This window comes from Sebastes fasciatus, chromosome 15 (assembly GCF_043250625.1).
Source record: "Sebastes fasciatus isolate fSebFas1 chromosome 15, fSebFas1.pri, whole genome shotgun sequence".
In the NCBI taxonomy this organism is placed as follows: domain Eukaryota; kingdom Metazoa; phylum Chordata; class Actinopteri; order Perciformes; family Sebastidae; genus Sebastes; species Sebastes fasciatus.
Genome location: NC_133809.1, coordinates 634,686 through 656,709, shown reverse-complemented (window position 1 = coordinate 656,709; position 22,024 = coordinate 634,686). Strand labels below are relative to the sequence as shown.

The window sequence follows — 22,024 nt, the reverse complement described above, 5'->3', positions numbered from 1 at the left end:
AATCTCTCGGGTCTTAAAGGAACGTCGGATCATTTCAACGTTTTTTACACCTTTTTATCTCGTTGTTTTTTAAAGACTGAATCGTGGACGTTTCTCCGTTTTCATTCCGTAGTTTGTTTCATTGATTATTGATTATTGATGTTAGACTGTAGAGACTTTTTAAAGGAGCAAACAGCAATAGGAGACACGTTGATTTATTGTTCTTTCCTGAGTTCACTTGACTTCCTGTTGAAGGTTTGTTAGTATTTATTGTGTTGACCCGTCAGACTACTGAACGCCGTCTGACTCCGAGTCAGACTACTGAACGCCGTCTGACTCCGAGTCAGACTACTGAACGCCGTCTGACTCCGAGTCAGACTACTGAACGCCGTCTGACTCCGAGTCAGACTACTGAACGCCGTCTGACTCCGAGTCAGCGGTTAGAGGACGATGTACATTTTTATATTTAGGACTAGAGGAACCCTTTTGGGCTCGTTGGGTTTAACACTTTCACACTAAAACACACTTTACTTTGAAATGTTTTTTGTCAATTTAATAAAAGTTTGAGACTTGTTCACATGTTTGTGTTTTTATGAATGTTAATAATATTTATAGATGTAAACACGTCTGTTTCCTGTGACATCGTTATTCCATCCTGGTTGTAGCCACAGGAAGTCCCTACCAAAACAAAAGTCCAGTCTTTCAGTTGCAGAGTGAAACCTGAATGATAGTTTACAGCTGACAGGATGTCTCACTCCTACTCCTACCCTGATCCTGAAGCTGATCCTGATCCTGATTCTGATCCTGGTCCTGGTCCTGGTCCTGGTCCTGGGACCGCCTCCGTCAGAGGGCGAACAGCAGGAAGCCAGAGAAGACGCTGAAGTTTCGGGAGTCGTCGTAGAGCCGGTAGCTGGCCGGCAGACTGAGGCGGACCCCGTCGCCCTCGTCCAGCTGCAGAGCCACGCCGTTGGACGTGGACGTGTATCCGCCGTGGTCGTTCAGGTCCAGGTTGAAGATGATCGGCTGGTTGTTCCTGTACAGGTGGAGACCCATGTAACCTTTCAGGTAATCTGCAGCCGTGAAGCTGAAGAAGTAAAGTCCTCTGACGGGAGCTGTGAACACACCTGAAAGACAGAGAGCAGGTCAAAGTTAACACACGGTCACGTTCATCATGAAAACATGAGCGAGGATTAGTGTGACGTGGTTGACCTGCAGTCTGGTTGTAGGCTTCACCGATGTTGGTGATGGTTTTGGAGAAGATCAGTGTCGTCTCCTCATCGAACGGTCCGACTGATCCAGAATCAGTCAGACCGGCTGAGAACGCCACCTTCAGCTCACCTGCAGGATAAAGGTTTTACTCAGTACGAACATCACATCAACACTAACACCAACACTAACATCACATCAGCACTAACATCACATCAACACTAACATCACACCAACACTAACATCACATCAGCACTAACATCACATCAACACTAACATCACATCAGCACTAACATCACATCAACACTAACATCACATCAACACTAACATCACATCAGCACTAACATCACATCAACACTAACATCACATCAACACTAACATCACATCAGCACTAACATCACATCAGCACTAACATCACATCAACACTAACATCACATCAACACTAACATCACATCAGCACTAACATCACATCAACACTAACATCACACCAACACTAACATCACATCAGCACTAACATCACATCAACACTAACATCACATCAGCACTAACATCACATCAACACTAACATCACATCAGCACTAACACCAACATCACATCAGCACTAACATCACATCAACACTAACATCACATCAACACTAACACCAACACTAACATCACATCAGCACTAACATCACATCAACACTAACATCACATCAGCACTAACATCACATCAACACTAACATCACATCAACACTAACACCAACACTAACATCACATCAGCACTAACATCACATCAACACTAACATCACATCAACACTAACACCAACACTAACATCACATCAGCACTAACATCACATCAACACTAACATCACATCAGCACTAACATCACATCAACACTAACATCACATCAACACTAACACCAACACTAACATCACATCAGCACTAACATCACATCAACACTAACATCACATCAGCACTAACATCACATCAACACTAACATCACATCAACACTAACATCACATCAGCACTAACATCACATCAACACTAACATCACATCAGCACTAACATCACATCAACACTAACATCACATCAGCACTAACATCACATCAACACTAACATCACATCAGCACTAACACCAACATCACATCAGCACTAACATCACATCAACACTAACATCACATCAACACTAACACCAACACTAACATCACATCAACACTAACACCAACACTAACATCACATCAGCACTAACATCACATCAGCACTAACATCACATCAACACCAACATCACATCAGCACTAACATCACATCAACACTAACATCACATCAGCACTAACACCAACATCACATCAGCACTAACATCACATCAGCACTAACATCACATCAACACTAACATCACATCAGCACTAACATCACATCAACACTAACATCACATCAGCACTAACACCAACATCACATCAGCACTAACATCACATCAGCACTAACATCACATCAACACTAACATCACATCAGCACTGACACCAACATCACATCAGCACTAACATCACACCAACACTAACATCACATCAGCACTAACACCAACACTAACATCATATCAGCACTAACATCAACACTAACATCACATCAGCACTAACATCACATCAACACTAACATCAACACTAACATCACATCAGCACTAACATCACATCAATACTAACATCAGCACTAACATCACATCAGCACTAACATCACATCAGCACTAACATCACATCAGCACTAACATCACATCAACACTAACATCACATCAACACTAACACCAACACTAACATCACATCAGCACTAACATCACATCAACACTAACATCACATCAACACTAACACCAACACTAACATCACATCAGCACTAACATCACATCAGCACTAACATCACATCAACACTAACATCACATCAGCACTAACACCAACATCACATCAGCACTAACATCACATCAACACTAACATCACATCAACACTAACACCAACACTAACATCACATCAGCACTAACATCACATCAACACTAACATCACATCAGCACTAACATCACATCAACACTAACATCACATCAACACTAACACCAACACTAACATCACATCAGCACTAACATCACATCAACACTAACATCACATCAACACTAACATCAACACTAACATCACATCAGCACTAACATCACATCAACACTAACATCACATCAGCACTAACATCACATCAACACTAACATCACATCAACACTAACACCAACACTAACATCACATCAGCACTAACATCACATCAACACTAACATCACATCAGCACTAACATCACATCAACACTAACATCACATCAACACTAACATCACATCAGCACTAACATCACATCAACACTAACATCACATCAGCACTAACATCACATCAACACTAACATCACATCAGCACTAACATCACATCAACACTAACATCACATCAGCACTAACACCAACATCACATCAGCACTAACATCACATCAACACTAACATCACATCAACACTAACACCAACACTAACATCACATCAACACTAACACCAACACTAACATCACATCAGCACTAACATCACATCAGCACTAACATCACATCAACACCAACATCACATCAGCACTAACATCACATCAACACTAACATCACATCAGCACTAACACCAACATCACATCAGCACTAACATCACATCAGCACTAACATCACATCAACACTAACATCACATCAGCACTAACATCACATCAACACTAACATCACATCAGCACTAACACCAACATCACATCAGCACTAACATCACATCAGCACTAACATCACATCAACACTAACATCACATCAGCACTAACACCAACATCACATCAGCACTAACATCACACCAACACTAACATCACATCAGCACTAACACCAACACTAACATCATATCAGCACTAACATCAACACTAACATCACATCAGCACTAACATCACATCAACACTAACATCAACACTAACATCACATCAGCACTAACATCACATCAATACTAACATCAACACTAACATCACATCAGCACTAACATCACATCAGCACTAACATCAACACTAACATCACATCAGCACTAACATCACATCAACACTAACATCAACACTAACATCACATCAGCACTAACATCACATCAACACTAACATCACATCAGCACTAACATCACATCAACACTAACATCAACACTAACATCACATCAGCACTAACATCAACACTAACATCACATCAGCACTAACATCACATCAACACTAACATCAAAACTAACATCGCATCAGCACTAACGTCGCATCAGCACTAACGTCGCATCAACACTAACGTCGCATCAGCACTAACGTCACATCAACACTAACATCACATCAACACTAACATCACATCAGCACTAACATCAACACTAACATCACATCAGCACTAACATCAACACTAACATCACATCAGCACTAACATCAACACTAACATCACATCAGCACTAACATCACATCAACACTAACATCAACACTAACATCACATCAGCACTAACATCGCATCAACACTAACGTCGCATCAACACTAACGTTGCATCAGCACTAATGTCACATCAACACTAACATCACATCAGCATTAACATCACATCAGCACTAACATCACATCAACACTAACATCACATCAACACTAACGTCGCATCAACACTAACGTTGCATCAGCACTAATGTCACATCAACACTAACATCACATCAGCATTAACATCACGTCAGCACTAACATCACATCAACACTAACATCACATCAGCATTAACATCACGTCAGCACTAACATCACATCAACACTAACATCACATCAACACTAACATCACATCAGCATTAACATCACGTCAGCACTAACATCACATCAACACTAACATCACATCAGTACTAACATCACATCCGTATCGTGAGTTGTAAAGAAGTTGGTTCCAGACCTGAGATGTTGTTGAGCTGCTGCAGACAATCATCAGTTTCATTCAGTCTGAAGCTCAAAACTGAAAATCAGAAAACAGTTCAGACAAAAACACATGAAACTGATGATTTACAGATGTTTAGACTTTTGTTAAAGCAGCAGGAGGAAACAGTTAGTTTAAACCTTCAGAGTGTTACCTGTGTTCTCTGTCCTCAGGTCTTCCAGATGTTTCTCACCAACACTCAGGCTGACCTCCAGCTGCTCCAGATGTTTCTCACCAACACTCTGTCTGACCTCCAGCTGCTCCAGATGTGTTTCACCAACACTCTGTCTGACCTTCAGCTGCTCCAGATGTTTCTCACCAACACTCTGTCTGACCTCCAGCTGTTCCAGATGTGTTTCACCAACACTCTGTCTGACCTTCAGCTGCTCCAGATGTTTCTCACCAACACTCAGTCTAACCTCCAGCTGCTCCAGATGTGTCTCATTGGATCTCTGTCTGACCTCCAGCTGCTCCAGATGTTTCTCACCAACACTTAGTCTGACCTCCAGCTGCTCCAGATGTGTCTCATTGGATCTCTGTCTGACCTCCAGCTGCTCCAGATGTTTCTCACCAACACTCTGTCTGACTTCCAGCTGCTCCAGATGTTTCTCACCAACACTCAGGCTGACTTCCAGTTGCTCCAGATGTTTCTCACCAACACTCAGGCTGACTTCCAGCTGCTCCAGATGTTTCTCACCAACACTCAGTCTGACCTCCAGCTGCTCCAGATGTGTCTCAGTGGATCTCTGTCTGACCTCCAGCTGCTCCAGATGTTTCTCACCAACACTCAGTCTGACCGCCAGCTGCTCCAGATGTGTCTCACCAACACTCAGTCTGACCTCCAGCTGCTCCAGATGTTTCTCACCAACACTCTGTCTGACCTCCAGCTGCTCCAGATGTGTCTCAGTGGATCTCAGTCTGACCTCCAGTTGCTCCAGATGTGTCTCACCAACACTCAGTCTGACCTCCAGCTGCTCCAGATGTTTCTCACCAACACTCTGTCTGACCTCCAGCTGCTCCAGATGTGTCTCAGTGGATATCAGTCTGACCTCCAGCTGCTCCAGATGTTTCTCACCAACACTCTGTCTGACCTCCAGCTGCTCCAGATGTGTCTCATTGGATCTCTGTCTGACCTCCAGCTGCTCCAGATGTTTCTCACCAACACTCAGTCTGACCTCCAGCTGCTCCAGATGTGTCTCATTAACACTCAGTCTGACCTCCAGCTGCTCCAGATGTGTCTCAGTGGATCTCAGTCTGACCTCCAGCTGCTTCACTGTTTCAGCCTGAACTGAGAGGAAACACAGGAAGTGACATCACTGATCCTGCCATGTTTACATATTGGTTTATTATTCCTGAAGTTTTTACATGAACACATTCATTCATTTATTATGTTGCTGGAGTGAAACAGAGAGCAGGTTGGTCCTGAAGCACCACGAGAGAAGACGAGAGGAGACGAGAGGAGACGAGAGGAGACGAGAGGAGACGAGAGGAGACGAGAGGAGACGAGAGGAGACGAGAGGATACGAGAGGAGACGAGAGGAGACGAGAGAAGACGAGAGGAGACGAGAGGAGACGAGTGGAGACGAGAGGAGACGAGAGAAGACGAGAGGAGACGAGAGGAGACGAGAGGAGACGAGAGGAGACGAGAGGAGACGAGAGGATAGGAGAGGAGACGAGAGGATACGAGAGGATACGAGAGGAGACGAGAGAAGACGAGAGGAGACGAGAGGAGACGAGAGGAGACGAGAGGAGACGAGAGGAGACGAGAGGATAGGAGAGGAGACGAGAGGATACGAGAGGATACGAGAGGAGACGAGAGGAGACGAGAGAAGACGAGAGGAGACGAGAGGAGACGAGAGGATACGAGAGGAGACGAGAGGAGACGAGAGGAGACGAGAGGAGACGAGAGGAGACGAGAGGAGACGAGAGGATAGGAGAGGAGACGAGAGGATACGAGAGGATACGAGAGGAGACGAGAGGAGACGAGAGGAGACGAGAGGAGACGAGAGGAGACGAGAGGAGACGAGAGGATACGAGAGGAGACGAGAGGAGACGAGAGGAGACGAGAGGATACGAGAGGAGACGAGAGGAGACGAGAGGAGACGAGAGGATACGAGAGGAGACGAGAGGAGACGAGAGGAGACGAGAGGAGACGAGAGGAGACGAGAGGAGACGAGAGGATACGAGAGGAGACGAGAGGAGACGAGAGGATACGAGAGGAGACGAGAGGAGACGAGAGGATACGAGAGGAGACGAGAGGAGACGAGAGGATACGAGAGGAGACGAGAGGAGACGAGAGGAGACGAGAGGATAGGAGAGGAGACGAGAGGAGACGAGAGGAGACGAGAGGAGACGAGAGGATACGAGAGGAGACGAGAGGAGACGAGAGGATACGAGAGGAGACGAGAGGAGACGAGAGGAGACGAGAGGATAGGAGAGGAGACGAGAGGAGACGAGAGGAGACGAGAGGAGACGAGAGGAGACGAGAGGAGACGATAGGATAGGAGAGGAGACGAGAGGAGACGAGAGGATAGGAGAGGAGACGAGAGGAGACGAGAGGATAGGAGAGGAGACGAGAGGAGACGAGAGGAGACGAGAGGAGACGAGAGGAGACGAGAGGATACGAGAGGATACGAGAGGAGACGAGAGGAGACGAGAGGAGACGAGAGGAGACGAGAGGATACGAGAGGAGACGAGAGGATACGAGAGGAGACGAGAGGAGACGAGAGGAGACGAGAGGAGACGAGAGGACACGAGAGGAGACGAGAGGAGACGAGAGGAGACGAGAGGATACGAGAGGAGACGAGAGGAGACGAGAGGAGACGAGAGGAGACGAGAGGATACGAGAGGAGACGAGAGGATACGAGAGGAGACGAGAGGAGAGGAGACGAGAGGATAGGAGAGGAGACGAGAGGAGACGAGAGGATAGGAGAGGAGACGAGAGGAGACGAGAGGAGACGAGAGGAGACGAGAGGAGACGAGAGGAGACGAGAGGATACGAGAGGAGACGAGAGGATACGAGAGGAGACGAGAGGAGACGAGAGGAGACGAGAGGATACGAGAGGAGACGAGAGGAGACGAGAGGAGACGAGAGGAGACGAGAGGAGACGAGAGGATAGGAGAGGAGACGAGAGGAGACGAGAGGATAGGAGAGGAGACGAGAGGAGACGAGAGGAGACGAGAGGAGACGAGAGGAGACGAGAGGATAGGAGAGGATAGGAGAGGAGACGAGAGGATAGGAGAGGAGACGAGAGGAGACGAGAGGAGACGAGAGGAGACGAGAGGAGACGAGAGGAGACGAGAGGAGACGAGAGGAGACGAGAGGATAGGAGAGGAGACGAGAGGAGACGAGAGGAGACGAGAGGAGACGAGAGGAGACGAGAGGAGACGAGAGGATACGAGAGGAGACGAGAGGAGACGAGAGGAGACGAGAGGAAACCAGAACCAGCAGCTCACGGCTGTATTCAGGTTAACAGGTCACATTCATCATCTGAAACTTCCTGTCTGCGCCGGCGTAGACGGACTCCCAGGTAACGAAGAAGACGTGGACAGACGAGAGCTGGAGGTCAGTTAGCTAGGTCTTACTAGATCTACAGTACCTGGTAGAGCTACGCTGGGATCACTGAGAGAAAGGGAGCAGTAAGGTGCTGATGGAGAATCAGCTGCTCTGCTTCAGCTGTGAGAGTCTGAACCTGAACGCTGCCAAACGGCCAACGACCCCCAACGAAGCTGAAACTCAGTCGTGCATCGCGTCGAGTCGTGCGGCTCAAAGTTCGGTCCAGAACGTACCGTGTGACCAGGTTAAGACAGGTGTGTGTAATTGTCATAATTAACATATGAATTCTTGAGTTATGGCCAAAAACATGTTTTGTGTGAGGTCACAGTGACCTTTGACCTCCAAAATCAAATCAGTTCATCTTCGAGTCCAAGCGGACGTTTGAGCCAAATCTGAAGAATTCCCTCCAGATGTTCCTGAGAGATCAACGGACAGACCAGATGGACCGGACAGACACACGACCTGAAGCCACGGCAGTCAGCGGCGAGGAGGCATCCAAACATTAAAGGGTGTAATCAACTACCAGTAACTAACTCAGGTACTGTACCTGAGTAAATGTACTTAGTTACTTCTGTACCTGAACTCTGAGTCTTCATCTTCATCAGCTCAGACTTCACAGCAGAAAGTTCAGCTGAAGAAGAAGAAGAGAAAACTAGTTCAACGACTCCGTTTACAGACGTTAACGTTCATCAACGCCAGGGACATTAATAATAATAATAATAATAATAATAATAATAATAATAATAATAATAATAATAATAAAGATAATAATAATAATTAATAATAATAATAATAATAATAAAGATAATAATAAAGATAATAATAATAATTAATAATAATAATAATAATAAAGATAATAATAATTAATAATAATAATAATAAATATAATAATAATAAAGATAATAATAATAATTAATAATAGTAATAATAATAATAATAAAGATAATAATAATAATTAATAATAGTAATAATAATAATAATAATAATTAATAATAATAATAATAATAATAAATATTATAATAATAAAGATAATAATAATAATTAATAATGGTAATAATAATAATAAAGATAATAATAATAATTCATAATAATAATAATAATAATAATAAAGATAATAATAAAAAATAATAATAGTAATAATAATAATAATAATAATAATAATAATTAATAATAGTAATAGTAATAATAATAATAATAATAATTAATAATAGTAATAGTAATAATAAATAATAATAATAATGTGTTTTGGAACATGTTTCTTGGGCGCTCCCCACATCATCAGCTGTGCTGCTCATCCCACAAATACATGATCCTTACAAGAGTGACATCATTGTGAAGGTAAATAAACAGGCTTTCCAACCATGTAGAATACAATGACCATTAGCATTAGCATCACCATTAGCATTGGAACAACAGAGACATAATCCACCAAACACACGTTTTTGTTCCCAGTTTATATATAATATAATATAATATATATATATAACAGAGTAATCAGCTACTTTACTGACTCATCATGTGACCTGCGTGTGACCGGCGTGTCATGTGACCCACCTCCAGAGCGTCTCTCCAGCTCCTCCAGGTGACTCTGGCTGGAGTTCAGTCTCCTGCTGTTCTCTGACACCTCATCTGAGATTAATAAAGTAATAAATTATTATTATTATTAACATGTGACTTAAATATAACAAACTAAATACCTGACTGACAGAAACACAGACTCACATTATATATATGTATATATAAACTGGAAAAACAAAGTTTGGAAACTTGTGTTTGGTGGATTATTTCTCTGTTGTATCAATGCTAATGGTGATGCTAATGTTAATGGTGATGCTAATGCTAATGGTCATTGTATTCTACATGGTTGAAAGCCTGGTTATTGACCTTCACAATGATGTCACACTTGTAAGGATCATGTATTTGTGGGATGAGCAGCACAGCTGATGATGTGTGGAGCCCCGGTGCCGATGGTAAACAGTGTATTCTCCTGTTGGTGTTGACTCTTGTTGTGAGTTGTTTGGTGGATGATTGAACTCTCTATCAGTAACAAGGAACAAACAAGACATATTGATTGATTGAATCCACCGTCAGGAGCCTCAGTAGAGGTGGAAGATCCATACGCAGCCACAACAGCCTGGCACCTCCTCCTCATGCTGGTCACCAACCTGGTCACACGTTGCTGTGGGATGGCGTTCCATTCCTCAACCAGGATTGGTTGCAGGTCAGCCAGCGTGGTTGTGTTGGTCACTCTAACACATACAGCACGCCCAAGATGATCCTACAAGTGTTGAATTGGGTTGAGGTCTGGACTCTTGACAGGCCGTTCCATTCTCTCTCCTCCCACATTGTGGAGATAGTCTGTGATAACCCTGGCTCTGTGGGGGGGGGGCGTTGTTTCTTGGAGGATGAAGTTAGGTCCCAGATTGTGGAGATATGGGATCACCACTGGCTGCAGAATCTCATCCTGATATCTCCCTGCATTGAGATGGCCTTCAATGATGACAAGCCTTGTTTTGCCAGTGAGGGAGATGCCCCTCCCCCCCCCACACCATGACACTGCCCCCACCAAAAGCTGTTACTCCATCAGTTCAACAATCAGCATAGCGTTCTCCACGTCGTCTCCATACTTTGACCTGCCATCCAACTTCTGCAGACAGAACCTGGACTCATCACTGAACATGACATTCCCCCACATGTTCAGGTTCCATTGTCTGTGTTGGAGACACCAGCGCCAACGGGCCTGATGGTGAAGGGCAGTCATTGCAGGCTTCCTGGTAGCCTTATGAGAATACACTGTTTACCATTGACAGAGCATTTTGGAACATTGTTCTTGGGCGCTCCCCACATAATCAGCTGTGCTGCTCATCCCACAAATACATGATCCTTACAAGAGTGACATCATTGTGAAGGTCAATAACCAGGCTTTCAACCATGTAGAATACAATGACCATTAGCATTAGCATCACCATTAGCATTGGAACAACAGAGAAATAATCCACCAAACACAAGTTTAACTACTTTGTTTTTTCCAGTATATATATATATATATAAATATATACAGTAAAGATATATTTGACTGAATGAATGAATGATGGATGGATGATGAATGATGGATGACCTTGTATGACCCTGAGCTGGTGTCTCTCAGCTGATGAATTGAGTTTCTCCTCCAGTGTGTTCAGTCGACTCCTCAGACTCAGACTCAGACTCAGACTGAGCTCCTCCTGCTCAGACGCTGCAGTCTGAGAGGAACCGTTAGAAGCCGGGAATGCTGGGAAATAAACGGGTTAAGATATACATCATCAGTATATAAATGTATATATATACTGATGACCTATTTCTTTTAGTGTATTTTATTTGGGAAAACTTTAAAGGAGGGTGAAGGGAAAACCACAAACCATTTTAATAATAATAATGAACAAATGCCTCTATATCAACAAACAATTAAGGAAACTGAAATATTGGTTTGTGGTTTTCCCTTCACCCTCCTTTAAAGTTTTCCCAAATAAAATACACTAAAAGAAATGGGTCTAAAGGGTTTCATTGAAAATCAACAAATGAATAGAATACAAAAATACAGCCTGCAGGCGTTAGGCTATCGTAAGGCAAGCCAGATCGCTGCACAAATAGTACCTAAACGTCCCAGTGCAGGTAACCCAATTGGTTGGCACTTAACTTGTTTCCCCAACTAGGAGTCAACACTCTCAACAAACAAAACACAAAGATCACAGAATCCCAAAAGGGCCCAAAACAGACCAGCGTTTCTGGTAAAGCTGATAACACATGTTGCATTGAGTGAAGGAGAGATCAGAATGACACTGGGTGTGCAGTTTCCCTCCTCTTTTAAGCCCTACAGAAAGGGCGTCGTTACACCCTGATTGGCCAAGAGGGGAACCACCAAGCTGCTCTCAACTATCATTTAAGAGCCAGTCCCCACACCCTGCAACAGGTGAACTGAATAACCCTCTAATCACTCAGCAACTCAACCAGAAAAACACCAGGGAAAAGGGAAACAACAGCAAACACCAGAGAATTGGCAGCTGCCACACTCCCTCCCCCATATAATAAACACCGCCTCCAAGGTGTTTTACACACATCCTTTAGACAGTTATTTACCTTAATGGTTGCCCGATAGAAATTGATCAGCAGGTGTTCCTATCGGGCAACCATTGAGAGCCTCCTGACCTACTGCTGCACTGTGTGGTTTGCTAGCTGCACAGTGGAGAACAGGAGGGACCTGCAGCGGGTGGTGAGGATGGCGGAAAAAGTGATTGGGACCACATTACCCCCCCTCAGTGACCTATACACTGGTCGGCTCTGTAAGAAAGCCAGCTGTATCTCCAAAGACCCCACCCACCCTGGACATGTACTGTTTGCTCCCCTTCCCTCCGGAAGGAGATACAGGACAATTAAAACACACACCAACAGACTACGAAACAGCTTTTACCCTCAGGCTGTCAAGTGTGTAGAACCCCCCCCCCAAAGGCTGAGGACACTAGCTGCTGAACCATAATTTGCACTTTATGATGATCCACTTATTTATTGTTCTGTGACTGAATGTTTTAATGTTTGTTTTTCACTGCAAAGAGCTGCTAAACTGTTTTTCGTTGTTTTCAATGACAATGACAATAAAGTATCTATCTATCTATCTATCTATTTAATACAATATCACAAAAAAAACATAAATTCATCCTCATCACTAGTGTCACTGTCCAGAAAAATGCGCATGACCGCCTCTCTCTCCTGAGCCTCCACTTCAACAGAGGTTGGGCGACACTCCTTCAAATCACACACATTAACCACCCTTAGATCCTTTCCGGTGTCCTCACGCACAATCCTGTAATTCACAGGGCCTACCTGCTCAACAATGCGGTACGGACCAATCCATCGTGGGGCCAGTTTAGCTGTGTAATTTTTGGAAGCCTTGGAGACGGGATGGGCTTTCATCCAGACCCTATCCTTCATTTCATATGTGACATGTCGCCTGTTTTTGTTGTAGGTATGAGCCTGTTTCCTTTTTGCCTGTGCCAGATTGGACTCTACCAGAGCTTGGACATTTTTCAGAGCACGTGGGACCTGAGAAGAGGGCTCAAAAGCTCTGGCAAAAGGTCCCTTCAAAGATCCTCTAAGCAGCAACTCAGCTGGGGAAAAGCCGGTGGCTTCATTGACTGCGGAGTTCAGGGCAAAACGCAACTCCGGTATGAAACGATCCCAACTCTTATGCTTCTCTCCAACATACGAAGCTATCATGCTTTTTAGTGAGCGGTTAATACGCTCAGTCATGTTAGTCTGTGGATGATAGGCAGTTGTGAGTTTATGGACAACCCCCCAGCTATCACACAACTCTTTGAAAACCTCTGATGTGAACTGAGGTCCCCGATCTGATAAGACATGTTTTGGGACACCCCAACGTGTAAAGATGTCCTTCCGCAGATATTTGCTGATTGTGGAAGCAGTAGCATTACGTAAAGGAAACAACTCAACCCAACGACTATAATAATCTACCACAACAAGTAATTGGGTGTTTCCCAGGGAACTACGAGGCAGAGGGCCCATGAGGTCCAAACCAAGCATTTCCCATGGCTCCGTTACCTTTGTCTGCTGGAGCAAGCCAGCAGGCTTCCTGGACTCAGGTTTATATTTCTGGCAAATAGTACAAGATCTTACATATTCTGCGACATCTGTCCATATTTTCGGCCAGTATGCAACTTCACGAATCCTTTGCTGGGTCTTATATCGTCCAAAATGACCACTCAAAGGGTTATCGTGGTATGCATGCAAGACGACTGGACGAAGTGACTGTGGAACATATACCTGGTATAGGTCACCACGGTCAAGATGTTTGGTTTTCCTGTAAACCGTATCCTCCAAAATGACAAAACCGGAGTCTGCTTCACCACCAGGTTTGTCATCAGTGAGCAGTGCCTGATATATTTTCTGGATGTCTGGATCACTCCTCTGGGCTTTCCAGACATCCTCATCAGTCAGAGGAAAAGGTACAAACTTCTCATCCCGTGTCAGGGAACGAGTGTACAATGCAAGGGAGGCCGGACCAGTGGCCCGCGACAGAGCATCCGGTGCGTTGTTCAACTTACCCTTACGATATTCAATCGTAAAAGAAAATTCCTGCAGACGCAGTGCCCAGCGTATAAGCCTGGAGCTAGCTTTATTGGTGTTAAAGACCCACAACAACGAAGAGTGGTCAGTGACAACAACGAAAGGTTTCCCTTCCAGATAGTGTCTCCATTTCTCCAGACTCCACACCACAGCCAGACATTCCCGTTCTGTCATGGAGTAATTTTGCTCTGACCTTGTTAGAGAGCGGCTGCCATAAGCGATAACCTCTTCTCTAGAGGAAGTGTTCGATCTCTGAGCCAAAACTGCCCCTAGACCCGTAGAACTTGCATCGGTGTAGACGACAAATGTGTTACACATATCAGGGTGACCAAGGACAGGAGGAGAGGTCAGATGGTCTTTAAGACATTGAAATGCCTTCTGACACTCCTCTGACCACTTAAACACGACTCCTTTCCTTTTCAACGCATTCAGGGGCTCCGCAATCATTGAAAAGTTAGGGACATAACGGTGATACCATCCAGCCAGACCCAAAAACCTTTGAACTTCCTTGAGGTTTCTAGGCACAGGGTAGTCACAAAGTGCTTCTGTCTTTGCTGGATCTGCTCGCACTCCCTCCTTGCTCACTACATGACCCAGGAATTTAAGCTCGGGACAACAGAAGTGGCATTTCTTAATATTGAGTGTAAGGCCAGCCTGCTGGAGGCAATCAAACACTCGCTGGACGTCATGAAAGTGATTCTGGACGTCTTTGGAATAGATTATGATGTCATCCAAGTACACCATACAGCACTCTCCTAGGCAGCTCCTCAGCACTTGAGTCATTAGCCTTTGGAAGGTAGCTGGAGCTCCCTTCAAGCCGAAAGGCATAACCCGAAAATGGAATAATCCAAAACATGTGACGAATGCCGTGAGGTGCTGGCTTTCCGGGTCCATTTCTACCTGCCAATAACCACTGTTGAGATCTAAGGTGGTGAACACAGCTGAACCTGCCAGAGATTCAAGTATCTCAGAAATCGTTGGTAGAGGATAGGCATCTCCCTCGCTACGTTCATTAACACGGCGGAGATCAACACAAAATCGGGGTGTTCCACCATCTTTTCTAGGCACCACTACAATCGGGGATGCCCAGGGTGAATGGGAAGGTACAATGATACCCTGTTGAAGCATCTCTTCGATCTGCTCCTTAACCATCTTCCGCTTTTGTAGGGGTAATCGATAGGGGCGCTGGGTAACCACAACATCACTGTTTAATTTGATTTTATGTTTCAGCACAGAGGTACGGCCTAAAGTGGTGGTGCAGACCCGCGGGTTGTTTAGCAAGAGTTGGTACAATTTCTCAGCCTCCCTCCCTGTTATACCACTGTCTGCAACAGCAGTATGGAGCAGACTGAGTAAGTCATCACCTTTAGGAATACAAGCTAGGTTACACCAGTCATCACTAACAGCAGGCAAGAGCGGTAATGTAGGTGGTAAGGTAGTATACAAAGCAACACTGCTCACACTCAGAACACCCCAACAATCACTAGGGCACAGGACAGGCTGGAAAGGGAAAATCCTGGTGGTGTCATCACCAGCAAAAGAGTATACCTTGTCCCGGACGTTGACCTGGAGCCCACTCATGCTCATAAAATCTAAACCAAGAACTAATGGATACACCAACACATCTGCATCCAGTACTGCGGTAGGTACGAACCAACTGTTACCATGCATGCTGAACTCCAGCACTTTACATCCGATAGGATTTGCTTGCTGGCCATTCGCAAGATACATCGGTCCACCCTGCCATGATACAAGGGACTCATTGGGGCCTTTGATCTTATTCCACAGACTCACATGCAATAAAGTGTAAGTAGCACCTGTGTCCACAAGCGCTTTCCCATGACGCTGACGTACCGTGATGGGCACAACCAACTGTTTTAGACTAGTGGGCGGGTGAGATGGAGATCCCACCACACTAGTAGACTTTTGCTTTTGGCGGTTCTTGGCTGCAGGCTGACTAGCAACAGTAGCCATGGAACCTTTGTTACTGGACTCTGAAGTCTGTTTTGACTCTGACTTTTGCTGTCTACTGTATTTTGAGCTACCTGGGAAGGCATGACACTGAGGGCAGAACCCTGGTGCATGCTCACCATGGCAACGCCAACACAAAACCATTTCAGGTCTCTTTATAACCTTCTTTTCAGTTGTACCATTAGCTTTGTGAGATTCGTTCAGAGTTCTCCTGTACCTTTTCTGGTTTTCATAATCTACTTCTATTTGACTCCCAATGCGGATCATCTCATCTATGGAGGTAACCCGACCACGGAGCTGACATGCCAGAAAGGGATTCATAGCCTTCAATATTCTTTTTAAAATCTCATCATCTGTGGCCGAAGAGTGCCAACGTTTGATAAGTACTTGAAAGGAGAAAACAAAGTCTCGTAGTGACTCATTTCTTCCTTGCACCCTGGTTCGAATCTGTTCTTCCAGAACATCAACATAGTCCTCGGGAAGAAAAGATGATAGGAAAGCTCTCTGAAATTCCTCCCATGAATGGATTTTCTCCCTAACAGTCTCCCACCAATCACGTGCAGAACCATGCAATACACTTCTCATGGTCGCTAGGATCTCACCATGGGTAAGTGGTTTCAGAGACAGGAAGTCACTGCATCTTTGCAAATACACCAAAGGATCTTTCTCATCCTGAGGCCCGCCATAGCAAGGGAAAAACATCTTAATTGGAAGTTTGCCATCAGTCACTCTACAACCATCATCCTGGAAAATGTCACCCTTTGGAGCAGCAGCTCCTGAGCAATCTGAAGGAACTCCCACAGGACAGGAGGTAGGCAACAAAACAACATTTTTAACAACTGGAGAAACAGGATATGTGTGTGCTTGAGACGAAACTGCAACAGGTGTGACTGCTTCTTTAAGGACCAATTCCTCTCGCTTATGTATTGAATTGACCTGAGAATTGAGTGCACACTGTTGATGCACAAGAGACTCAAGGGTAGCCTGCACGGAACCCATCTGCTGTCGCAATGTATGCACCTCGGTCACCAGAAGTTGTACATCCTTGTTTTCAGTGACCGCGGATGTAATGGAGGTCATCAAGTTTTGACGGTCAGTAGTCAGGGACTCTTGGAACTCAGACTGTGTTTGTTGTGCATTCCACTGAATGACATTTATGCACTTTGAATCAAAATCCCTTACTTCTGCGAGCAAATGGTTACTTGCTTTCTCCACCACATTTGTTATGAGAGTAGTACACATTTTTAGAGCTTTATCAATGGGTATGCCCTTTGAAATGTTTGACAGCCACTCACGCTGCCAATCCACTGTATTTTTAAACACAAGTTTCATCGACTCTACAGCATTAGCAAAAATGACTAAATCCGAATCTGAGTGTTCCTGGGTGGGAGGAGCTACAGGAACTGGGGATGAAGGTGGAAGTAATAAGCCCTCTAAAGCCAAAAGAGGATGAGTGTCCACAGACAATTGTGGTTCTACTGGAGCATCTACCCATCCCTTTTCATCATCATCATCATCCAGCACGTGCACCTCCTGCCCAACTACAGGCATATCCAAGCTAACATTTAGAGAAAGCTCGGATTCCAATTCCACAAGCGACGGTTCAAATGCGGTCATTGTAATGTCTGGATCTTCCCAAGACATGATGGATAGTCACTAGTAATTATTTGGACTAATAGTCAAGCTACACTCCACATGCACATTTCAGAAATATACACTCAAATACACTTGCTAAATCGATATCAGAAGATGGGACACAAAACTAAATCTCTTCATTGAAAGATTATGCTTTGTGTTACGTGTCCCTTCGTGGTTACCAATTATGTGGCGGTACTGAGTTCCCCAGACTTTAGTTGTTCAGTCAGAAGACTGAAAAACAGTTCCCATCCACATAATAATATAAAATAAAATGCCTTCTTAATAATAATAATGAACAAATGCCTCTATATTAACAAACAATTAAGGAAACTGAAATATTGGTTTGTGGTTTTCCCTTTACCCTCCTTTAAAGTTTTCCCAAATAAAATACACTAAAAGAAATGGGTATAAAGGGTTTCATTGAAAATCAACAAATGAATAGAATACAAAAATACAGCCTGCAGGCGTTAGGCTATCGTAAGGCAAGCCAGATCGCTGCACAAATAGTACCTAAACGTCCCAGTGCAGGTAACCCAATTGGTTGGCACTTAACTTGTTTCCCCAACTAGGAGTCAACACTCTCAACAAACAAAACACAAAGATCACAGAATCCCAAAAGGGCCCAAAACAGACCAGAGTTTCTGGTAAAGCTGATAACACATGTTGCATTGAGTGAAGGAGAGATCAGAATGACCCTGGGTGTGCAGTTTCCCTCCTCTTTTAAGCCCTACAGAAAGGGCGTCGTTACACCCTGATTGGCCAAGAGGGGAACCACCAAGCTGCTCTCAACTATCATTTAAGAGCCAGTCCCCACACCCTGCAACAGGTGAACTGAATAACCCTCTAATCACTCAGCAACTCAACCAAAAAAACACCAGGGAAAAGGGAAACAACAGCAAACACCAGAGAATTGGCAGCTGCCACAAGTATATAAATGTATATATCATCAGTATATAAATGTATATATCATCAGTATATAAATGTATATATATATTTATATACTGATTATTAATGAGAGGAGGCAGAGGGGTGAATCTGACCTGAGGTCTGTGTCATCAGCTCCTCCAGCAGACTCTCCGTGTGGCACAGTCTCATGGCCATCACTGAAACACATATTAATAACTATATTTCATATTTCATTAAGAAGCTTCTCTCTGTTCTCTTCACCTCATCCTCTACCTGAACCAGCTTCTGCATCGCTTACAGCACATATAGCATTATTTAGCTTAGCATCACCACTGTGAGTACATCCATGTTATCATTCTTTATTGGACAATAAGATCTAATTTACTTTATATATAGATATAGATATAGACATATATATCTATATCTATATATAAATAAATATCTAGCTAGCTAGCCAGCTTTAGCTATCAAGCTAAATGATGATGACCTGTGTTCTTCCTCCTCAGCTGCTCCAACGTGTTCTCACTCGCCCTCAGTCTCGTCTGCAGGAACGGAAGCTCCGCTGCCACTGCTGTGGAGGCGCCAGATGAGAGCAGCCAGATGTTGGTGAACATCAGAGAGCAGGCAGATGTTGGTGAACATCAGAGAACAGCCAGATGTTGGTGAACATCAGAGAGCAGCCAGATGTTGGTGAACGTCAGAAAGAAGCCAGATGTTGGTGAACATCAGAGAGCAGGCAGATGTTGGTGAACGTCAGAGAGAAGGCAGATGTTGGTGAACATCAGAGCCGTGAAAACAGGAAAATATCAGTTAATGTGAGAAGTGAACGCAGCTGAACATGGAGCGTCAGATACAGGTACTGTGAGTAGTTGAAGCGTATTGAAGTGTTAGCAGTGGTAACATGTTAAACCTCAGCTGAACATGGAACATCAGATACAGGTACTGTGAGTAGTTGAAGCGTATTGAAGTGTCAGCAGTGGTAACATGTTAAACCTCAGCTGAACATGGAACATCAGATACAGGTACTGTGAGTAGTTGAAGCGTATTGAAGTGTTAGCAGTGGTAACATGTTAAACCTCAGCTGAACATGGCGTATCAGATACAGGTACTGTGAGTAGTTGAAGCGTATTGAAGTGTCAGCAGTGGTAACATGTTAAACCTCAGCTGAACATGGAGCATCAGATACAGGTACTGTGAGTAGTTGAAGCGTATTGAAGTGTCAGCAGTGGTCTCACCTGCGTTCTTCTTCTTCAGCTCGTCCACGGAGTTCTCGCTGGCGTTCAGTCTGAACTGAAGCGTCGACACTTCAGACGAAAACTCGACGGCTCCAACTGAAACATCCGAAACACGACGACACATCAAGAACAAGTATTATTGGATGGATGGTGATGAGATGTGGTTCAGGATGAATCATCCTCCAGCGCCATCATCGGGTCAACATGTGTTTATGACTCTGTGGTTTCTGATCAGTGACCCTTCCTAAGTCCCGCCCCCTTTCGCTCTGTGCTCCAATAAGAGTTGAGTTAGCTCACGTTAGATAATGTTAGCATGCTAATTATGCTATTAACATTATTATTGCTACACAACAACATCTTAGGAAACATATAAACTCCTCCTCCTCCATCACCTACCTCTGCTCTGCTCCACCAGCTCCTCCACCTTCCTCCTCAGATCTGAGTTCAGCTCCATCAGCAGCTTCCCGTCAGCCTCTGTCCTCGCCTCGGCCTCCCTCAGCTCCTCCCTCTGCTGGACCGCCGTATCCTCTAGTCCGTCCAGACTGTGTCTCTGCTGCCGGGCCTCCACCTCGCCGTCTCTCAGCCGACTCTCCACGCTCCGCAGGGCCTGACGCTGCTCCACCTCCACTGCTTTCAGGCTCAGGATCAACTCCTTCAAACCCCGCAGCTCGTCCCGGAGGACGGCGAGCTCCGGAGGGACACCGGCCCCCGTCCTAACATCCTCCACCCCCGTCCCGACGTCCTCCTGGTGGACAGAAGTGTCTGGCTGTCTCTGACTGGCGGCTGGAGACAAACAGAAGAACAGCAGCAGAGAGCGAAACACAAGAACCGACTTCATCCTGAAACTAAAAGCTGCTGAACAAGAGTCCAACAGCTTATATACACACACAACACAACACAACACACACACACACACACACACACACACACACACACACAACACAACACAACACAACACAACACACACACACACACAACACAACACAACACACACACACAACACAACCCACACAACACAACACACACACACACACACAACACAACACAACCCACACACACTAATCTTGGTGAAACCCTTCATCATGGATGATTGAGTCAACTCAGAAACATGTTTGTTAGGAAAGTCCTCCAGGTCCAGTAAGTTATACAGTATATTTATTTATATATATATACATATATATATATATACATATATATATATGTATATATATATATGTATATATAATATATAAATGTATATATATATATATATATATATATATAATGTATATAATGTATTTATACTGTATATATACTGTATATATATATATTTCACAGTGTCGGCGCTCTCTGGTAGACGAACTCCGTATTGACGACTGATCAGACCAGATACTCTGACGCCCGGGACACACAGGGAACGTAAGGAGCGCGTGGCGGCTGCGAGATTCGCGCGTCGGGCGTTCACACCAGCTGCGTTTCAGCTGCC

At 44.5% G+C, this 22,024-nt stretch overlaps 1 protein-coding gene across 1 annotated transcript; it reads right to left on the bottom strand.

Annotated features, from left to right (window-relative positions):
- Window positions 1-136: 136 nt before the first annotated feature.
- On the bottom strand, window positions 137-21,729 carry LOC141752007 (uncharacterized). Its single transcript, XM_074609732.1, has 11 exons — window positions 20,560-21,729; window positions 19,812-19,895; window positions 19,459-19,521; window positions 11,811-11,963; window positions 10,247-10,321; window positions 9,270-9,323; window positions 5,291-6,424; window positions 5,116-5,175; window positions 1,189-1,317; window positions 418-1,103; window positions 137-297 (listed from the first exon to the last, which is right to left on the bottom strand). The coding sequence occupies exons 1-10, from the start codon at window positions 20,681-20,683 to the stop codon at window positions 823-825; spliced, it is 2,157 nt and encodes a 718-aa protein (XP_074465833.1). The 5' UTR covers window positions 20,684-21,729; the 3' UTR covers window positions 137-297; window positions 418-822.
- Between the last annotated feature and the right edge of the window lie 295 nt (window positions 21,730-22,024).

Bases quoted from the DNA above. Each gene is read 5' to 3' on its own strand.
- LOC141752007 (XM_074609732.1), bottom strand. From the start codon at position 20,683: ATGTGTCGTCGTGTTTCGGATGTTTCAGTTGGAGCCGTCGAGTTTTCG. The intron at 11,964-19,458 runs GTCAGATTCACC...TTTATTTCCCAG, and splicing joins GCTGATGACACAGACCTCAG to CATTCCCGGCTTCTAACGGT. The intron at 9,324-10,246 runs GTGGGTCACATG...CTTCTTCTTCAG, and splicing joins GCTGGAGAGACGCTCTGGAG to CTGAACTTTCTGCTGTGAAG.